Below are 19,175 nucleotides of genomic sequence, written 5' to 3'. Positions count from 1 at the left end.
CGCCGTTGAATAGTATTCCGTGTCAGCTTGATGTGGGAGGAAACCCCGAAGTGATGCAGGTCTTAGACGTTCACCACTTTGGTGAAACCAACGAGCACGGGTTTGGGGCTGACAACAAAATCGGGGCGAACCGGGATTCAAACACACTGTCATAAGTTTCTGGCGTGCCCAAGGGACACGAATATGCATAGCGAATTGCAGCGCCTTCGGCGACTGGGCCAACCGTGCCCCCGTACGCAACTGTAATAAACTATCATACAACAAAGATGTTTTAGATGAGATATATATTTTGGAAACATTCCATAAGGTAGCAATATTACACTATCACAAACTACAAAATACATGCACAATAAACGACAATTAAAAAACACAGGTACATTCAACATACAAAGGGGGTACATTATAACAATTTTTTCAAAACAAGTGTATTATAATGATATGGAAACACTATGAGAATTGAGCAAAACTGTGGTAATGTTGCACATACAAGGAATTTGTTTGTAATTGTTGATATGCTAACAGATCATGGAAATTGTTTCAGGATAACTGTTGGTGAAAGTATGAAGAACTGTTCCTTGTAACAGAGTGTACCAAATTCTTTATCATGATTGGGGCTTATTTGTGATTCTCTTTCTTGGTTGTATTTTATACAAGAAAGTGCGTAATGTTGCTCATCTTCTGAGACATCACATGTTTCACAGAGACGTTGTTCCAGTGGGGTTGGTGTTTTTGTATATCTACCAATTTTTCAATTTTCAGTTTGTGATTACCAGTACTTGAACGAAGTTTTGAGAAAAGTGACCCATGACCTTTGTTTTTACAATATGTAAGACAAATATAAATATTTATAGATGTATTGACCAAACTGTGTGTCCTTAACTTGCTGTTAGATGAATAGGAATCCCTTAATAATTGCGTGAAATTTTTACATTTGAACTTAAGTTTATTTCCAGTGGATTCATTACATTTTTCTTGTGTTTACTATTTAAACAGTTTGTTTTATTTAACCCAACCAACATTTTGACCAGAAATATTGATATTTGCTGCAAAAGCATGTTTAAGAATGACATTTGTTGTGTTATATTGGACTATATATAGGACAATTATTTCTTTTATTGGCACAAATGGTGGGTATATATCAAGTTCTGCCTGACAGGTCCAGTTTTCTTGCCTGGGTTTTCCTTGTGCTGACCATTTAAAGACACTGTTTCTTTTATTGGGCTTTCCAAAGATAACTACATTAATAAAACCCAATTTGTACTTTACACAAATTCTCTTAGTTCTCGCTACCGCTAAGCAAAGATCTGAACGTCAGAACGACCTTTCATCAGTCCAATCAAAGCGTCGCTTCTCAGATCATGAAATTGACAGTCGGAATGTGATTTCTAATCACGCAACCTCGAAAACTTTAATACGGGGTATTCCGAACGATAGTTACGGTCTTAACGACTGAATCCATACAATCTAGACCATCTAGACCATCTATTAGCCATTGTTTAGGTTTCAAATCGGTTTTTAATCCAGAATTTGTCAAAATATGTTTCGAAGCGTAGTCGCCAATTTGAAATAAGTGTTGTAAAGCACGAGAAAGCTGCCTTCTGATTGGCTATTGTCGACTTCTTGTCAGTCTTTCCATTGGTCGGTCAAAGTTCGCTGAAGGTCGGTCTGACTTGTCCCGTAATCGGATGTCCTCAGATCTTTGTTTCGCGGTGGCGAGAACTATAAGGTCTGATTTTAATGAGATTGAGCCGATAAGAGCCTAAATTCAACGAAGCGAACATAAAATAACAAACGCTACCCAGCGAGAGCGAACGATAACGACGATGTGCAATTGTTTACTGTTTATTGTCACACATATATTTTGAAACAATAAGAAATGTCAATGTTCGCCTTGGTATGTACATAAAACAATCACAATGAAAATGAAAGTGAAGCTCGTTTTCTTGGTACACTCAAAACACGTGCACGTATAGATTCCCAGCTAATTTGAGTATATTTTGAAAAAGATGTACATTGACACTTCCAATCACATCACACGAGGTACATGACTGAGACACACATATATATACACGCAACGCATTGGCATTACATTAAACATGGCACTTAGATCCGCATATTTACGGTGATACTTATGTACATGTATGTATTGCTTGGTCCTTCATATGCAGGCATATGCACCTTCCTTCCGGGTTCGGAGATTGTATGGCTGGGAAGGAAATTAAGTAACCAAAAATGTTTTAAAGGGAATGGCTTTCCAATTTCTTCGTAGGTTACATTTTCAGGAGGTTGAAGGGTATCACAATTACACATTATCACATTCGAATTGTTAGAGTACTAGTATTTAGATTAATACGTAATTCGTGTAGAGTAATGTACATAATACAATGTCTGTCTTGGCATAGAAACACGACATGTCTATCCCGCCACAACATGGGAAACTTTGTCCACGTGTCCAGGGGGAACTTGCAAGTAACTGAAAAGGGGGTGTAAGTCCTTGTGAAACTAATTTACTATTTTCCCCAAAACATGTTGGGAAAATAATATTGTGCAAGAACCGGACGTTCGCTGTGTCTTGATACTACCCTTGTGGTCGCGTCAGATTCGTAAAGGCGAAATAATTGGCCGTTCGACTACTCAGTCTGGAAGTCGTTGAGTTATTTCCCCTTTTCTGTCAGTGCCGGACGAAAAAATCAAAGAGGGCGAAAAACTTGGCACCTGTAGTTTCTTTGGGTATCTACAGCAGCAATGACGTGCGCCATGAGCGCAGGTAGAATGTCAAATTCGAAACCCCGAGAGGGTATCTCAGGAAAATTCTTGAAAATTCAACTAAATGTCCACCATCACATTAAAATTCTGGGTCTCCGCATCTCGAAATCGACTACTGCTTTCGGAAGAGTAGGTCTTGTTTCTCAATCACATGTTCAACCAAAAGGAATGTGACCAAGCATGGTATCTCAGAATGTGGGATAAATCCATCAGTACGTGTGTTCAGCGAAAAAGTTCGAAACGGAACGAATTATCATTTAACCAGGTTAACTGATAATGTGAACGGATGCGTTACGAGGGCATAAAGACTAACAAACTGTACTAGTATTCTGCGCAATATCGGTTAACCGACGTCGATACGAGACATCGTGTCACCGAAATTAACTGGGGTTAACTGATAATATGAACTGATGGTATATCGTGCCATGAAATATTCTGCCAAACTTCAGTTAATCGAAACAAGGAATAACTGAGAATACGACCTGATGGTATATCGTGCCATGAAATATTCTGCGAAACATCACTTTATCGAAACTAGGAATAACTGAGAATACGACCTGATGGTATATCGTGTCATGAAATATTCTGCGAAATATCAGTTAATCGAAACTAGGGCTAACTGAGAATATTAACTGATGGCATATCGTGTCATGAAATATTCAGCGAAATATCAGTTAATCGAAACTAGTGCTAACTGAGAATATTAACTGATGGCATATCGTGTCATGAAATATTCAGCGAAATATCAGTTAATCGAAACTAGTGCTAACTGAGAATATTAACTGACGGCATATTGTGTCATAAAATATTCAGCGAAAGATCAGTTAATCGAAACTAGGGTTAACTGAGAATATTAACTGATGGTATATCGTGTCATGAAATATTCCGCGAAATATCAGTTGATCGAAACAAGGAATAACTGAGAATACGACCTGATGGTATATCGTGCCATGAAATATTCTGCGAACATCCCTTTATCGAAACTAGGAATAACTGAGAATACGAACTGATGGCATATCGTTTCATGAAATATTCAGCGAAATATCAGTTAATCAAAAAATAGGGTTAACTGAGAATATAAACTGATGGTATATCGTGTCATGAAATGTTCAGCGAAATATCAGTTAATCGAAAATAGGGTTAACTGAGAATGTTAACTGGTAGCATATCGTTTCATGAAATATTCTGCGAAATATCAGTTAATCGAAACTAGGAATAACTGAGAATATGAAGCGATGACATATCGTGTCATGAAATATTCAGCAAAATATCAGTCAGACGAAAACTGATGTGGACTGCTGATCTGAACCGATGGTTTTTTTTAATACAAAATAATATTCAGCTGAATAACAGTTAACCGAAACTGATAATGTGAACTTATTGTATAGAGTGACAGCGAAATATTCCGTGAAATACTAGTTAACCGAAACTGATACGTTAACTGATGATATGATCTGATGGTATGGGGTCAGCGAAATATCAGTCAGCAACCAATGCATGAAAGCACGAAACAACTGAAATAGTAAAATGCTAAGGAAACGACCATGCAAATGTTAACTGATCCAAAGGCTTCCCCCTCCAGCAGGTGTGAACATGTTTGAACATGCTAAGGAAACGACCATGCAAATGTTAACTGATCCAAAAGCTTCCCCCTCCAGCAGGTGTGAACATGTCTGAACATGCTAAGGAAACGACCATGCAAATGTTAACTGATCCAAAAGCTTCCCCCTCCAGCAGGTGTGAACATGTCTGAACATGCTAAGGAAACGACCATGCAAATGTGAACTGATCCAAAAGCTTCTCCCTCCAGCAGGTGTGAACATGTCTGAACATGCTAAGGAAACGACCATGCAAATGTGAACTGATCCAAAAGCTTCCCCCTCCAGCAGGTGTGAACATGTCTGAACATGCTAAGGAAACGACCATGCAAATGTTAACTGATCCAAAAGCTTCCCCCTCCAGCAGGTGTGAACATGTCTGAACATGCTAAGGAAACGACCATGCAAATGTGAACTGATCCAAAAGCTTCTCCCTCCAGCAGGTGTTCATCAATCAGGAAAGTATCTTCACTCGAAGCATCCAGGAAGTGTAGGAAACACCTGTTGTACTTTACGCGAGTCTGCAATAATCTATTCAGTCAATTTGAAGGACGTGGAGTTTCATAGAAAGATCGTAAACCAATGTCCATTCAACGCCAATGCAATACCGAAAATTGGCACTTGTTCACATAAACAAGTATTCTTGGCAGCGTATATACCGTTCCGAGATGTAGGCCGACTGACATATGTCAAGGGGAACGTGAAAAAAACCGTGTTGAGTTACCTGCCCCTACTACAGATCTCGCGTCAAATCGGTTCATGGAGTCATGAAATGTGTGGACGGTGAAGAAAATCAAAACGAATCTATCTTCTAATATTACGAAATAAATAACTTCATGCATCATGACGAAAACGTATTCGAGCTTACGGTTCACTATATATAGTGTACATCGAAACATTATATTTGATACGCGTTGGGACCAAAAACGTCACAAAGATTAAAGTCATCCAATTCTGATGAAACTATTTTGGCAATGTTGGGGACACTTAGAGTTAGCTCTTTTCCACGGTCGATGCTCCAGCGAACCAAATGTGTCTTTACCCGCCACCGAAAATGAGGGGTAAAATTCACCAAGGTCCACAAACACATGGGGGCCTTACCGAAAATATTCAACATTACAACTTCCGTTACAGTCGGAAATATTTGCGAACTATGGAGCAGGGTGTCTCAACGACGGACTTGTAGCCATCAAGACCCTAAAAACGAAAAGGCGAGCGATGGAGTGCCGGACGGACAAAGAAGAGTTTTTCGGATGAACATAAACGACATTTAGGGCGGTAGACAAATCTTATTTTCTATGCCAAGACATTTGAAATATTGTGGTTAGTTTGAACGTAGTTTGTAACTATATACACGGCGTTTTACAAAGTATTCATCAAGTATATTCATCAAGGCAAAACCAGGGTTAATGACCCATATCCATCACCACTAAATCACGGGATCGCTTGTATACAGACATGTCAAACAGATAGGTATCCGAATATAACGTCGATAATCCATTTGGATACTCCGATGAATGAAATATCACAAGGTCCACCATTATCACAGGCACCAGGGAACTAGTCCCTATTACGTTTATAAGGACGGTGTGACACTAATCACGTGACCCGTCGGACACCACTCTACTCGAGTCTGACATAGGCACAGTTTCTGTGACGGGATTGGACGTGATGTTGAATCGAACCATTCTTTGGACCCTGCCTTGTGCATTCGATTCTTCCACCCAGCGCCACGTCCGGGCGTCGTAAATGACGCCATTAGCCTCAACGCGAGGCCGCCGACGTTGCTGGTCCATAAACATGTTGTGAATGCCGAGGTTGTGAGACGTCAACGGAGCAGGTTCTTTAAATGTGCGTCGACGGACTTGGTCTGTGCCATCATCTTCCAGGACGTATGTCTGTACTTGCGGGAGGCTGCGGAGGTCGCCGAACGTCACCTGGGGAGAAAAATAGCTTCATTGCAATTTCTATGTACATAAATGTAAAAAAGAAAACAAGCCAAAACAAAAGAATGCATACCCTATTAAGTTGTTGTATGTCACAATATTACCTAAATAAACCAAATATAAATTATATCAATGCAGTTAATATAGCTTTCTTTGCATCTTCGCGAGATTGGCATCGGTTATGTACAAACAATATATACTACTAAGTCAAAGTTTAGGAAGTTTCGTATATAGTTTATACTATAGTTTATCTGTCTTGTTGTTTTTGTAATAGTATATGTACACAGGTTGAAATCCGACAACAAACCAAGCTCATACTTTCTAAATGTGCCACGTGCTACAGTTTCTAAGAATCAATCACAGTAAACTACGGTTATAACGAACTCAAAGGGACTACTAATTTTAGTTCGTTATAACCGTAGTTCGTTATAAGCATATATACAGCATAACTACAGCACATAGTCGGGACTAAAAAGTTAGTTCGTTTTATCCGTTAGTTCGTTATAAGCGTGTTCGTTATAACCGTAGTCTACTGTACATGAAACAAATAAGAAAATTATTATGCGAATGACCGCAATATCTGAAAGCCGAACCGGTCGAAATAGTAAAACGTGAACCATTCAAAAAGGATCCCATATATTGACAAAAATAAACATCGCGTTTAGTCTCGTATGAAATACACACGAGAGCATCATATATAGACAACTTCGGGTACACATGGGAAATTTGCAACCATTATCAAATGTAACGGTACAATTTCTTAACAACTCTACGGCATCGGAAACAACAGAAAGGCAAATTCTGTCAAAATATCGCATAATCTGACTGTTGGTCATTTCATCAATTTTTAGGCCTGCCGTAGTTCTGAGAATGTTGCAGCGACAGTTGAGTAACGTACATACACGAGAACTCTTTACTGTAACTGGGAAATAAATGAATTGTGAAGATGGATGTGGGAAAGGAGGTTAACAAGAGGGTATCTCACTGGTCTGTAGGGGTAAAATGGGTGGGCCATGTCCCACACGAACCCTTGCCACGGAAAACTCTGATGATGGAAGCTGGCCATCGTCCACTGCCTGTCCAACCTCACTGGACACTGCTTCTCCTCCCTAAGACCTCTCCCTCAATGGGCACCTGCTTGTCTCCCACCGGGTACCTGTATCCTAACTCACACGGGTGTGCCGGTACCTGTCTAATTAACTCCACTTCAGGCAGGACAGGGCATTGGCGGTCTTATGTTTTGTGTCATAATGAGTCCTTCATGCGGAGATTAATTGGCCGTGGAGGTAGGGTCTGATTGAATGGAGGTTGGAGCAAAGGTAATGTTTATTGTGGGGATTATATCCGGGAGAGAAAGGTATTGTTTCCTCTATTTACACCCCTCTACGTCTAATTGCCTAAGGTCAAGTGACATTAGCCTTTTGTTCGGTTTGACATCAGTTGTGCTGCTGGAAAACAGGTTTGTCGGCGAATTTCACCTTGGGTATAATATGTGCAATAAAAGCCAGGATTGAAGTGCAATGGTTGTAAAGGGCAAATAAACATTTCTTTGAAAGCTTCATTGAGTGTGGCGCTCTAAAGGCATAAACCATGGCGGTAATCCTGGGGCGACGAGTCGGCCACTTTATCAATTAACAATGAGTAGAGATATTTTCCTCAGAGTAATGTTTGAAAAATACTGTAAATCTATATATACATTTCGGAGGGTTTTATTGCCTTTACCTGTTTCTCTTCATCCGTTAATTCGGGAAGTCTGTAGGAACATCTTGTCTGCTTCGTCTCCAATCTGTCGTCAGCGGAATCCTCCAGTTGCGTTTGAGCGACACGGACCGGTGATGATGGTTTGTTTGAATTTTGAATATTGTTGACATTAAGTCGCTGTTTAGCCGATGGTTTTCTCTCATCTTTCCTTATCACATATTCCTCAGGGTTAACTTTATTACAACTGAAAAATTTGCTTTGGTTCATCTTCAATCGCCTTCGGAACAGTTCAAGCGAGGTCGAGAACAGCGTAGCGCGGCGCTGCACCTCAGCCCGCTTCACAGGGGACATAACTCTTGGTCGTGCTGGAGACGTACTGATGGCGTTGCCACGAACTTCGCAAGGTTCCCCCGATGTTTTGCTGGTAGTTTTCTCGTCCGATGGACTGGATGAATCCGAGGATTGACAGTGAGGACCTGCAGTGTCATTCTGAAGCCGGATGCTCTTTGTCCTTACGACCCTCCGCCCTCGACCCTGACCGGTCCGGGGCCTCTTTGTAGTCTCAGGGACACCCTGGGAAGTCCGCGGGGGGCTTGGGATCTTGAAGCGATTAGGGGACAGGTTTCTAACCTCCGTCACACGTTTTGTCTCACGCCTTTGAATGCAGGGCGTTGATGTCTTACAGGGCTGGGGGAAAGATCCGGATGATTTGGATGTATCGAGGTCATGCCCAAAATCTCCAGGTCGGTTTCTTGCAGTGATTCGACGTATATCGGGTGTTTTACCGCGAGTTGTGTCCCCTTGTACAACCTGTCTCTGCCTCAAGTCATATATGATGGTGGCCGAGCGTTGCCCCTGCCCATAGTCTGTGATCCTCACCATATCAACGATCTGGCGTCGCAGTCCCTCCGTGGGGGACGGGGCTCGAAGGTGGGGAGCAGGCCCCGGGGTGCAAGTTCTCAGCATGGTGGTGGTGTGCTAGTGATCCCTGTGGACAGACAATAGCACACATGACCGACGGGTTCGGGCAATAAATTTGTCATGATGACCACACACTGTCGACGTTAACATAGCACTCGCAGGATGACAATCACACATGGACATAAAATTACAAGGAGTTAGATCACAGTATAGCTTACATCTCCGACAGATTATAGTAATGTATGGTCATAGAAGCTGTTCTCGTCTGTAAAGTTAGAAGGGACGGCTAAGCAGCTGCAACAATATTGATGGGATCAGTGAACGACTTTTGAACTTTCGTGGACAGATCCTTTTCCTAAGTCCCTATTTGGTCGTTGAAAATATTAAATCAGAACGTCTTCCATCTGAACCAAACCTCACTTGAGATTTTAATATCGGCATTCATATTTCTTGCGGTAATAAAACAAGTTATGGACCACCTTATTATTTTATATTGCTATAGTTATGTTGGTGTGGCATAATGTTAACTATAGATATATGAAAGAATCGGGTGGGCCTTAACTATTTTTCAGTAGTGTACTTGAGGACTGTTCGAAGTCCTTCATGAAATAAACCTGACAATGAATACATTATAAAATCAGTTCACAATTACATCATTGAAACAAACCGCTTTACGTAAGTTATGTGTCAACTTAAGAATATAAAATGCATTTGGTATCTTGCTTTCCATTTTATTTCATGTTGTGTTACTCATTGTCTGCTCTATAGACTTCATTACAATCTACATGTATAATGTACAATATTAGGAGAAGCATTAATATAGGCCTTTTTGGCCTGTTTGCTTATCCTTTTTCCATTTTGTAATGCTATTTAATGTAAAATCTGAACATTAATGGAAAAAAAATACTGTTTAAATCAAATAAATCTGAACACTAAAATGCGGAATACGAATGTCCATTGTAACTTACCATTGTGGAACAAATGGGACATATTTTTCAAATATTTTACGCAACCGTGATGAAATGTAAATAATATTAACTAATCTTAAGTTTACCGACATGCAAAAACCTACTTGTTACTTTGCCTGTATCCGTCCAGAGAAAGCTAGACCGAGATTAACAGTGCCTGACATTCTTTCTGAAGTTTAGGGGCTATTATCTCACGTTACAGGTGTTGTTGACAAATGGGTTTTCTCGTACACGGGCAGAACTGGCTGACTGTGTGCCTCGCTTTGTGCGTCAAACCTTGGCCACTTAGCTGTCCCAGAACTGCAGGTGCTTTAAGGATTGTACGTGCCAAACGAAGGATTATCGGATTATCGTGATCGAGGATACACATTTGGATTAATGTAAGAATGAGATTAACGTCAATATATCGCAGATCCCCGTCCCAATTTTAAAGTTTCAAACGCCTACTAATTGGCTTGTACAATGTTGGTTCGTATCGACGTGTAGAAACACGATGTGGGTATTTGCAATATAATTACATGAAACGGTATAAAAATTATAAAACTACTCTTTCCCATATTACCTGACATACATGTTTTAAGTTAATAGATCAGATGACCAAAACCTGCCTTTTGAATTGTCATGAAACCTCCAACACAAAAAAACCTCGAAAACCTAAAACAAAATACACACTCATAAACCTCCAAAACAACGCACACAAACAACAACTTAAAAACCCAACCGAACATAGACAAAACAAGAAGACATCACATCCAACAGATCAAAAACAGCAACAAACCTCAAAGAAACAAAAATTACACACAAAACACAAATACTCATGCCCTTGTAATTACTTTTTGATCAATCCATGATTAGTGATGGTTTCGGAATAGACAAATATGAGTGAAGGACTTCACCTTTCTAGCACAAGACGCTGCGTAATCCGTCCTTACCGTACGCCCGACACAGCCTTACTACCTCTACCACTGACCCGCTAACGCACGATTGGACACCATTGAATCTTCAAAGAAGGCCTACCCATACTAGCAAAACACGGAAAGACAATTAGAAACTTAAGCCTAAATTAAAGCTTTTTATCAACGGCCGAATTGGCAGCCGCGGTAACTGTGATTAGAGTAAGTCAATGGCAATCACATATATGTACACTAAGAAGCAAGGCGCCGATCTAACTATTGGCAATTGGTGTGATTGTATCCCGAGGGTATGGGGGAGGAGAGGAGGGGCTGAGTCCGAGCGATCACTTCTTCCATTACCCTCTTAGGGACGCTAGACCGGACAACAACAATCGTGCGTATCACTATAGTGGGGATTTGTAGGTGATGACAACAATTAGTCGTGTTTTCGTAAATGACAGCTGTAGAGGTCACAACGTGTTCAGAAATGTGTGAGTGATTGTCCTTGGGGATTTAGAATTGGTAAAGTTTATCAGGAGGAGGAGACAGACAGGTGTCATCCAATCAGTGCCACTCAGCACAGACTGTAGGATCATCTCGACTGTCATTGTTTACAGCCGGAACTATCATAATGTGTATACTGAAGAACATGGCATCAGTACCAATCTTGATATGATGTATCTAGACAGCCATGTGTATACGAACTACATGCAAACAGTGTGATCAGCAGACACAACATGGCGCGCCATGGAGGAGGTGCGACATTATTATTCTCCAGAGAGTGGATACACAAACTGCTTAACACAAGAAGGCTTTTAAAGAACATACATATTTTGGGTTTAGTGTCTCTACATACGGGAGACCGCCTCCGTGGTCTAGTGGTAGGGCGTCTGCCCGGAGAGCGGAAGGTCCGGGGCTCGATCCCCGGCCGCGTCATACCAAAAGACGTTAAAAGATGGTACTTGTTGTTACCCTGTCTGGCGCTCGGCATTGAGGGGCTAAAACAAGGACTGGTCGGCTCGGAGTCAGTATACTGTGTCTGAGTGGGGTATTCATGTTAAACTGCGGCATGGTATCTCAGTGAGCTAGCATTATAAATCTAGTACAAGCAGCCACACAAACACACACACACGTACATGCACGTCGCTATATAAGTGCAATAATCTTGGACGCGACGTTAAACCCCATTTCACCTCACCTCACCTCTACATACGAGGAAGTACGGCGGCGAGGTAGTCCTGTGGTTAATGTGATGGTTTTACCTGGGTTTGATTCCCACTTGTAAGAACATACATGTATACAGGTACAAAACGTGATCCCTAGTGCTAGAATATTTCCAAATACAGTAAACTACGATTATAACGAACTCTACTATTTTAGTTCGTTATAACCGTAGTTCGTTATAAGCATATATACAGCATAACTACAGCAAAATTGTCGGGACCAAAAAAGTAAGTTCGTTATATCCGTCATTTCGTTATAACCGTGTTCGTTATCACCGTTGTTACTTTGTTTACCGAACTCGGTAAAGGAAGTCACCATAGATCAATCCTAATTGATGTGTCATAACAGTTAAACTAAGCACAATGAACGTTACAATACATTTACATCCTGTAAAAACAACACGAGTGCAATCCGCTTGTCTTAGGTCACCACCTTCTGGGAGATCAGAACGCTTGACGTTCTCGACCGGAAGGGGATTTCAGACATGAGTGCTGTTACGCATGGTGAGTGAGTGAGTGAGTGAAAATGGTGTGTGTGCACACGATGTTCTAGAGGAAAGTGTGTGTACAGTATAGATTGTAGAATACACATACACCATTTTTACAGGTACGTATACCCACTATATTTTTCATGACCATTATAGTGTCTCATGGGTCATGTGCCATTTCACCATTTGTACAAATATATGTATTAAGCTTTAAATGTCCATAATAGTGCCCCAGAGGCCGGTTATTGGCAGGATGTTATATTAAGTGCTCATTTACACGTTTTCAATTTTGATATATTTAACATGGGACACTTAAATAAACATAAACACCTAACCCTGAGTCAACCTATTACAGAGAGACAGCTGGCTATGTCTAATTTACCATTTCTCATTTAGACATATGATAGAGTAATGAATTACGGGTCATGTAAGTATCATTTGTTACAGTTAAAGTGACACTTGGGCAATATAGGAATTGGCGACATGTTTAACTGATGCGTTTCATAGAAATATGTAACAAAAATAATTGTAAAAATAATCGGTGTTGGTATCGTCAATTCTGTTAAGTCTCAATAAGGGTGATATTTCAGAGGTGCCGGTTGTTAAATTTGATACTAAACTTATGAAGTTTTTGAAACATTTGTGATAAGAACCAGCCACGCTCCACCTCACACGGCGCTGAAATACATGAAAGTGCTGACCTGGTACCGTTCGAGAAGACTGCCATCGCGACTCCGATGACACAGATAGTGTCCGCCATTGCGAGTAGGTAGACACGTCGTACCCCCGTGTGTTGGCGGCACGTACTGTCTGCTTACATGGTATCTCACTGCGTTACTGACAGGCTCTACACTATCTCTCTGATCGATAGATTTACACTGATCGATTTTACCGTGACGTCATTTAAAACATTTTTCTTTTAGTCAAGCAGTTATCTCCCTTGTACAATACACCCACGTTTTACTACGGTTGATTGTGATAAAAATAAATGCAAGTTATTTAAACTAGACATTTAACGCATATGGTCAATATTGGACGAGATAGATAAGATTTATAATGTATGCTTTTCAGTATCTAATATTTGTTTGTGGGTGTATTTCCCCAATTATTTTAATAAACTGCCGGGCAAAAGAAAGTATTCACCCATGTTTGATGATTGCCAAAAAATCGAACAAACAAGAACTGGTTATTCGATGGCGATGTTTTTGATAGGGATGTCATAGACGATAATGGACATTACGTTTGCAGTGTTTCAGCGACTGTTTTCATCTAGTAACATTTTGATGATTTTTGGAATTGTTTGGTCAATTCCAAACTGAGTGTATACTTTCTTTTTCCGTTAATGGATACCGTCAGCGTAAGTATTTTAGGAAATAATTTTTTCTTCACTTTGATTTTTAAATTGTCATGAATTTATAATATTTAACAAGTCTAGAGCCAGTCATGTCCATTAGTAAATGTGCGAATGTGACCTTCCCTACCACCTGTGTATATGCTTACATTATAGGTAAAGTACAAAGTTCACCACTTGCGTGGTGGTGATTCAAGCCTTGTATAGATCTCTAAGATATCCAAGATTTAGTGGTATCACATTAACTGTGTCCCAGTATCGGGAGCAGGTGCGTGTTGCGACGAGTCTCATACAACCATGCTGATCTCACGAGTAACCTCGGGAGTATACGTTTACATATATACACAAAATACAATTCTTAGTTACTCCCCCTCTGGGATGACCCACCCCCACCCCCCGCGGAGTGATCAATGTATCCATGCCCCGTCAATATATTTGAAGTCAAAAGCCATCAATAATAAGACAGGCGATCGAAATGCTGAAATACGATGATCCTAATATATGCATTAATCAAGAAGCGAAATAAGGCACGGTGTGTTTGTGGATTATATTACTACCACGGTGTCTCATTTCAAAGTTGATACCGTACCGCCGTAAGATACGGAGATTTTGTGTATTAGCCTTTGTTGACATAAAAGTTTTTCAATCTACCTAGCAACTAAAATACCTCGGTATTAAGACAGGGTTAAGGGAATGCGGTGTATAGCATAAATTGTACACAGAGAAGCTAAAACGTTACGCTGCGTTGTTATAGTGAAGGGATGCCCTAGGTAACGTTGACAAATCACAAAGTTGGCTAACGTGTTGGACTTCGGTTATTTGACGAACGACGTGAAGTAGGGGATATGGGGTTTGTCACGTTCAAGATTATTGCACGATGTGGCGACGTGTGTGCGTGTGCGTGTGCGTATGCGTGAGCGTGAGCGTGGCTACTTGTAATTATCTGGTTTAATAGTGCAAGCCCACTGAGATACCATGACGCACTTTTACCCAACTCAGACATAGTACACTGACTCCGAACCGACCATATCCGCGCTCGTGGGTTTCACCGAAGTGGTTAACGTCTCAGACCTGCATCACTTCGGGCTTTCCTCCCACATTAAGCTGACACGCCGCGATATAACTGGAATACTGTTAAAAGCGGCGTAAAACCCAACTCACTCACTCACCCGAACCGACCAGTCGTTGCTTTATGCCCTTAATTCCGAGCACCAGACAGGGAAACAATAAAGTACCATCTTTTAAAGTTGGCACGACGCGGCCAGGGATCGAACCACCGACTTAACGCTCTCCGGGTAGACGCTCTTTCCACTCGAGCACGGAGGCGGTGTTTTGCCATGGTCAATATGTCAACCATATTGAAAATGCAAACAATTCCAGGATTTCCACGCGGCTCTGTTCCCCTAAGGCCTGGTCCTAGTTGACCATTTAAGTTAAATACGAACTGCAGATTATTTAATTGCACTTACTTTAAAATATGTACTTTAAAATTTGGCTTGTAATGAAAATCTGCCCGTGAAGATCCGGGTTAGAATAGGTCTTCAGCAAGCCATGCTTGCCATAAAAGGCGACTATGCTTGTCGTAAAAGGCGACTAACGGGATCGGGTGGTCAGGCTCGGTGACATGGTTGATGCATGCTCATGTTGTCAATCACTGGATTGTCTGGTCCAGACTCGATTATTTACAGACCGCCGTCATATAGCTGGAATATTGCTGAGTGCGGCGTTAAACAACAAACCAAACAAAAAAATGTAATGAAAATCACCTAAATACCGCGGGAATGGTATGTTACAGTCGTCAATGCTCTGAAACTTGCACAACTACACCGACAACACGCCAGCCACCTGAAATCACGTCGGCTCATAGAGTGAGTTTTGGGCCAATATTCAGACTGGAATGTCGTGACTCAAAATAAACGATTATCTTTCTCAATTATCCAACAAAACAGTTGAATTGCTTGTCGACAGATAGAAATATATCTAAAATAAATATCGAATAAAATGTCACACTGTAACGAATCACACGGAACGTCTCACTCCAGGCGTTATCGCGGAGCGTCCAGAGATAATTTTCCGCGGAGGGACTATTCTTGGTCTGATCAATTTAATGTTATGCTGATTTGAATGAGAAATAAAGCGAAGTCGTGAGAAAGTAGAGTCAAATGGTCGGTATTGCTGACATAAAAAAACATACTTAGTTTATCGTGATAGCGTAATTGCACACTTGTACCTTTTTCATACCTATTTTATGAATAGATGTAGATTCGATTGTTTGATTGGATTGTTTTTTAAATCGATCTAAGACTCTGAATTACCCACAAACTTGTTCACGCAATGGGCTACATGCCCTGTGCTCTGATGTTTCAGTGTGACCTACACTGAGACGACTATCTATATCATGGTTGAAACTTGTCATTTCACAGATGTCTATAACACGTATACCTGCCTGTAATCATGCACTGCGTAGTGTATCGATTATCCACTCGTAATTAAACTATTAACATACACGATGTGCCTTCGGTCCTGAATATGCTAGTGTTGTGTTAATGTTGAAACCATATACTTCTAAACCGAATACTCCTGACACCAGATCCTGTCTCCAAGAGAAATATATCTTCATTAAAATCTCCTTAAACCGGACGATATCGTTCCAGAGAAATCGCCAGGATTAAACAAATTACCGATTAACAAATTCTGAGCACCGGTTGATGTCCCAGTGAAGATTCGGGATGTGGGTTTCCGGATTAACGAGGTCCGTATTAACGAGGTTCCACTGTATGCAAACACGACTGTCACGTACAGAACGTCTGTTGGTATTCATGGTTCGTCTGGGACATAACACATAAATCACCTTGGTTATTGGTTACAAATTAATAAATGAGCAGAGATAACATGGGGTTTAAAGTCGCGTTCAACCTTATTGTACTTATGAAGTGCCGTGTGCGTGATGTGTGTATACATTTTGGGACAAATGCCAGTTTTATTGGGCTACACCACTGAGATACCATGCCGCAGTTTAACATGAACACCAGTATATTGACTCCGAGCCAACCAGTCCTTGTTTTAGTCCCTTAATGTCGAGCAGGCAGGGTGACGTCAAGTACGACCGTTTAACGACTTTGGGTGTGATGCGACCGGGGATCGAACCACCCACCTTCCGCTGTTCGGGCAGACGATCTATCCACTACACCACGGAGGCGGTAAAGTTGTTATGCATGTCACATGCATGTATTAAAGTAATAGGCGTACAGGTACAGATACTATGGAAATGTACGTGACCACAAAACTGGCTGTATTGATGCATCAAGTACTTGGCTGTTAGTATCTGTATCAATATCCTGCGTAATGATCAGTTAGATTGTGCTATTTTAGAATATACCAAGGTCATACCCGCTAGCCTGTTGTCCTACGTAAACAATGCGTGTCAACACTACCGCTGGGTACTATGTACATTTATAATGTAAGAATTCGTATACAGTCCGATATCAGTATACAACATGTCGGTTGTGTTTCTACTGACATAACGTATGTATTTTTCACAGCTGAAGTTCATTGAATATAAATAAAGCGACAAAACACTTTCCAGAGTCGATTGTACGATTCCGACTATATCATGAGCGTGTGTTTATCAATCACTATCAAATAGTGATGATACCAGGTGTTCGCGAAAAGGTGAGCGTATTCTGCCCCGCCTGTAATTCATGAACATTTAATGTCAGATGCAAAAAAAATAAAAAAATAATTAAATTAGTGTGTATGGGCATTTGGTAATAATATGAGTATGACAAGGAATATAATGGACAACAACTTCTCTATTAAACATACACATCGTCCCAGGGTCACTTGTGGACCCTTCTTCAGTGCAATGAGGAAGTCATTTGTGGCCAAGCAACTGACTTTCAGTGTCCTTTCAGGGCTCGTTTCAGGGATCGTTTCAGGGCTACTATTTCATCCTTCGTCAAGCGAATTCGCCTGATGAAGGGTCGAAATGATCCTTGAAACATTACGTTTGTATAATAAGATATTATTAATGATATCCCTTGTCATAATTTTATATTTTACATATCCACCACAAAAAGGCTGCGGCTCACCTTGCTGTTTATCCACAGTCCATAATGTGTACCTGGATATTCTCCACAGTTATCGCTGATTACAGGTAAGTAATGTAGTTCCTCACCTCAGGTATGTCGGCGTCTCGACTCAGGTATCACGTCTTGTAACCTCAGGTGCACTGACTCAACACACCCTGATCATAATAACATATATACCTATATGCTTACAACAACAAGCCCTATACATGCTGGGAGAATCGCGTTGAGAGAACAGGTTCACGGAGTGGCAATTTGGCAAATTACCAACCCCATTGTCTCGGTTGTTTTTTCATGTAAATCTTTTATGCCCAAGCATACCGCTTTGATTGTGGATCGAGTCGAGTGGCAGATCGGAGTAGGCTTTAAAACCTGAACAACGTACGCCTTGTAATGAGCTAATTACAACAGACTGCAAGGGAGGTAACCGAGGTCGGCGTACTGATCACGGCCAGTAACAACACGTAACAATGCTACTTGTGCGCACACATTACACTGAGTATATATTTTCGTAAGTAATTTACATAGGTTAAATATGAGTCTTTATCTCTCTGATCTCATAGCTTGCTGTAATACAAAGAAAACGCGTGTATCAAAAGGGGACCAATGCGTTACTTCGAAACGTAGCTTACGTGTAAGAAAATTTGTTTTTGTTAGTTAAACATGGCAAAGATTAACGACGTCTTGTTGTGGGCAAAATACAATTCAGATCACATTTGTTTATTTATTTATTTTTTTATTTAATCAACTTGTACAATTCTTTATTGTCTTTTACCTTTAATTCGTGTGTTTTAAAGATGTGTCTATTTTGTATTTCTTTCATGTTTTACGTTTGTTTGTTGTTTAACGCCGCACTCAACAATATTCCAGCTATATGACGGGGATCTGTAAATAATCGAGTCTGGACCAGACAATCCAGGGATTGACATCATGAGCATCGACCCACGCAGTTGGGATACGATGACGTGCATCAACCAAGTCAGCGAGCCTGACCACCGATCCCGTTAGTCGCCTCTTACGAAAGCATAGTCGCCTTTTACGGCATGCATGGGTTGCTGGAGACCTATTCTACCCAGGGTCTTCACAGGTTGTATTTCTGTCAACAATTCAACATCATGTCAATGTAAATAAGCGCCTTAAAACTAACCAGTCACATTTTCCGTTCATTTTATTTCTCTGAAAAAAATCTCCAACGGTGGTACAAGAGTATACATATTTACAACATGTAATAT

At 40.7% G+C, this 19,175-nt stretch overlaps 1 protein-coding gene across 3 annotated transcripts; it reads right to left on the bottom strand.

Annotated features, from left to right (window-relative positions):
* Window positions 1–1,826: 1,826 nt before the first annotated feature.
* Window positions 1,827–18,295, bottom strand: LOC124145679. 3 transcript variants are annotated; one of them, XM_046515558.2, is made up of 3 exons: window positions 18,033–18,295; window positions 8,033–8,999; window positions 1,827–6,301 (listed from the first exon to the last, which is right to left on the bottom strand). In XM_046515558.2, the coding sequence occupies exons 2-3, from the start codon at window positions 8,975–8,977 to the stop codon at window positions 5,960–5,962; spliced, it is 1,287 nt and encodes a 428-aa protein (XP_046371514.2). In that variant the 5' UTR covers window positions 8,978–8,999; window positions 18,033–18,295; the 3' UTR covers window positions 1,827–5,959. The 3 variants fall into 3 exon arrangements, with proteins under 3 accessions (XP_046371514.2, XP_046371511.2, XP_046371513.2); XM_046515555.2 differs by having other exon boundaries at window positions 17,947–18,294; XM_046515557.2 differs by lacking the exon at window positions 18,033–18,295 and adding an exon at window positions 13,206–13,351.
* Between the last annotated feature and the right edge of the window lie 880 nt (window positions 18,296–19,175).

This window comes from Haliotis rufescens, unplaced genomic scaffold (genome assembly GCF_023055435.1).
Source record: "Haliotis rufescens isolate VD_foot unplaced genomic scaffold, xgHalRufe1.0.p SCAF_12, whole genome shotgun sequence".
NCBI lineage: Eukaryota > Metazoa > Mollusca > Gastropoda > Lepetellida > Haliotidae > Haliotis > Haliotis rufescens.
Note: the sequence above shows the minus strand (reverse complement) of the source record. Positions and strands in the feature narration are given on the sequence as shown.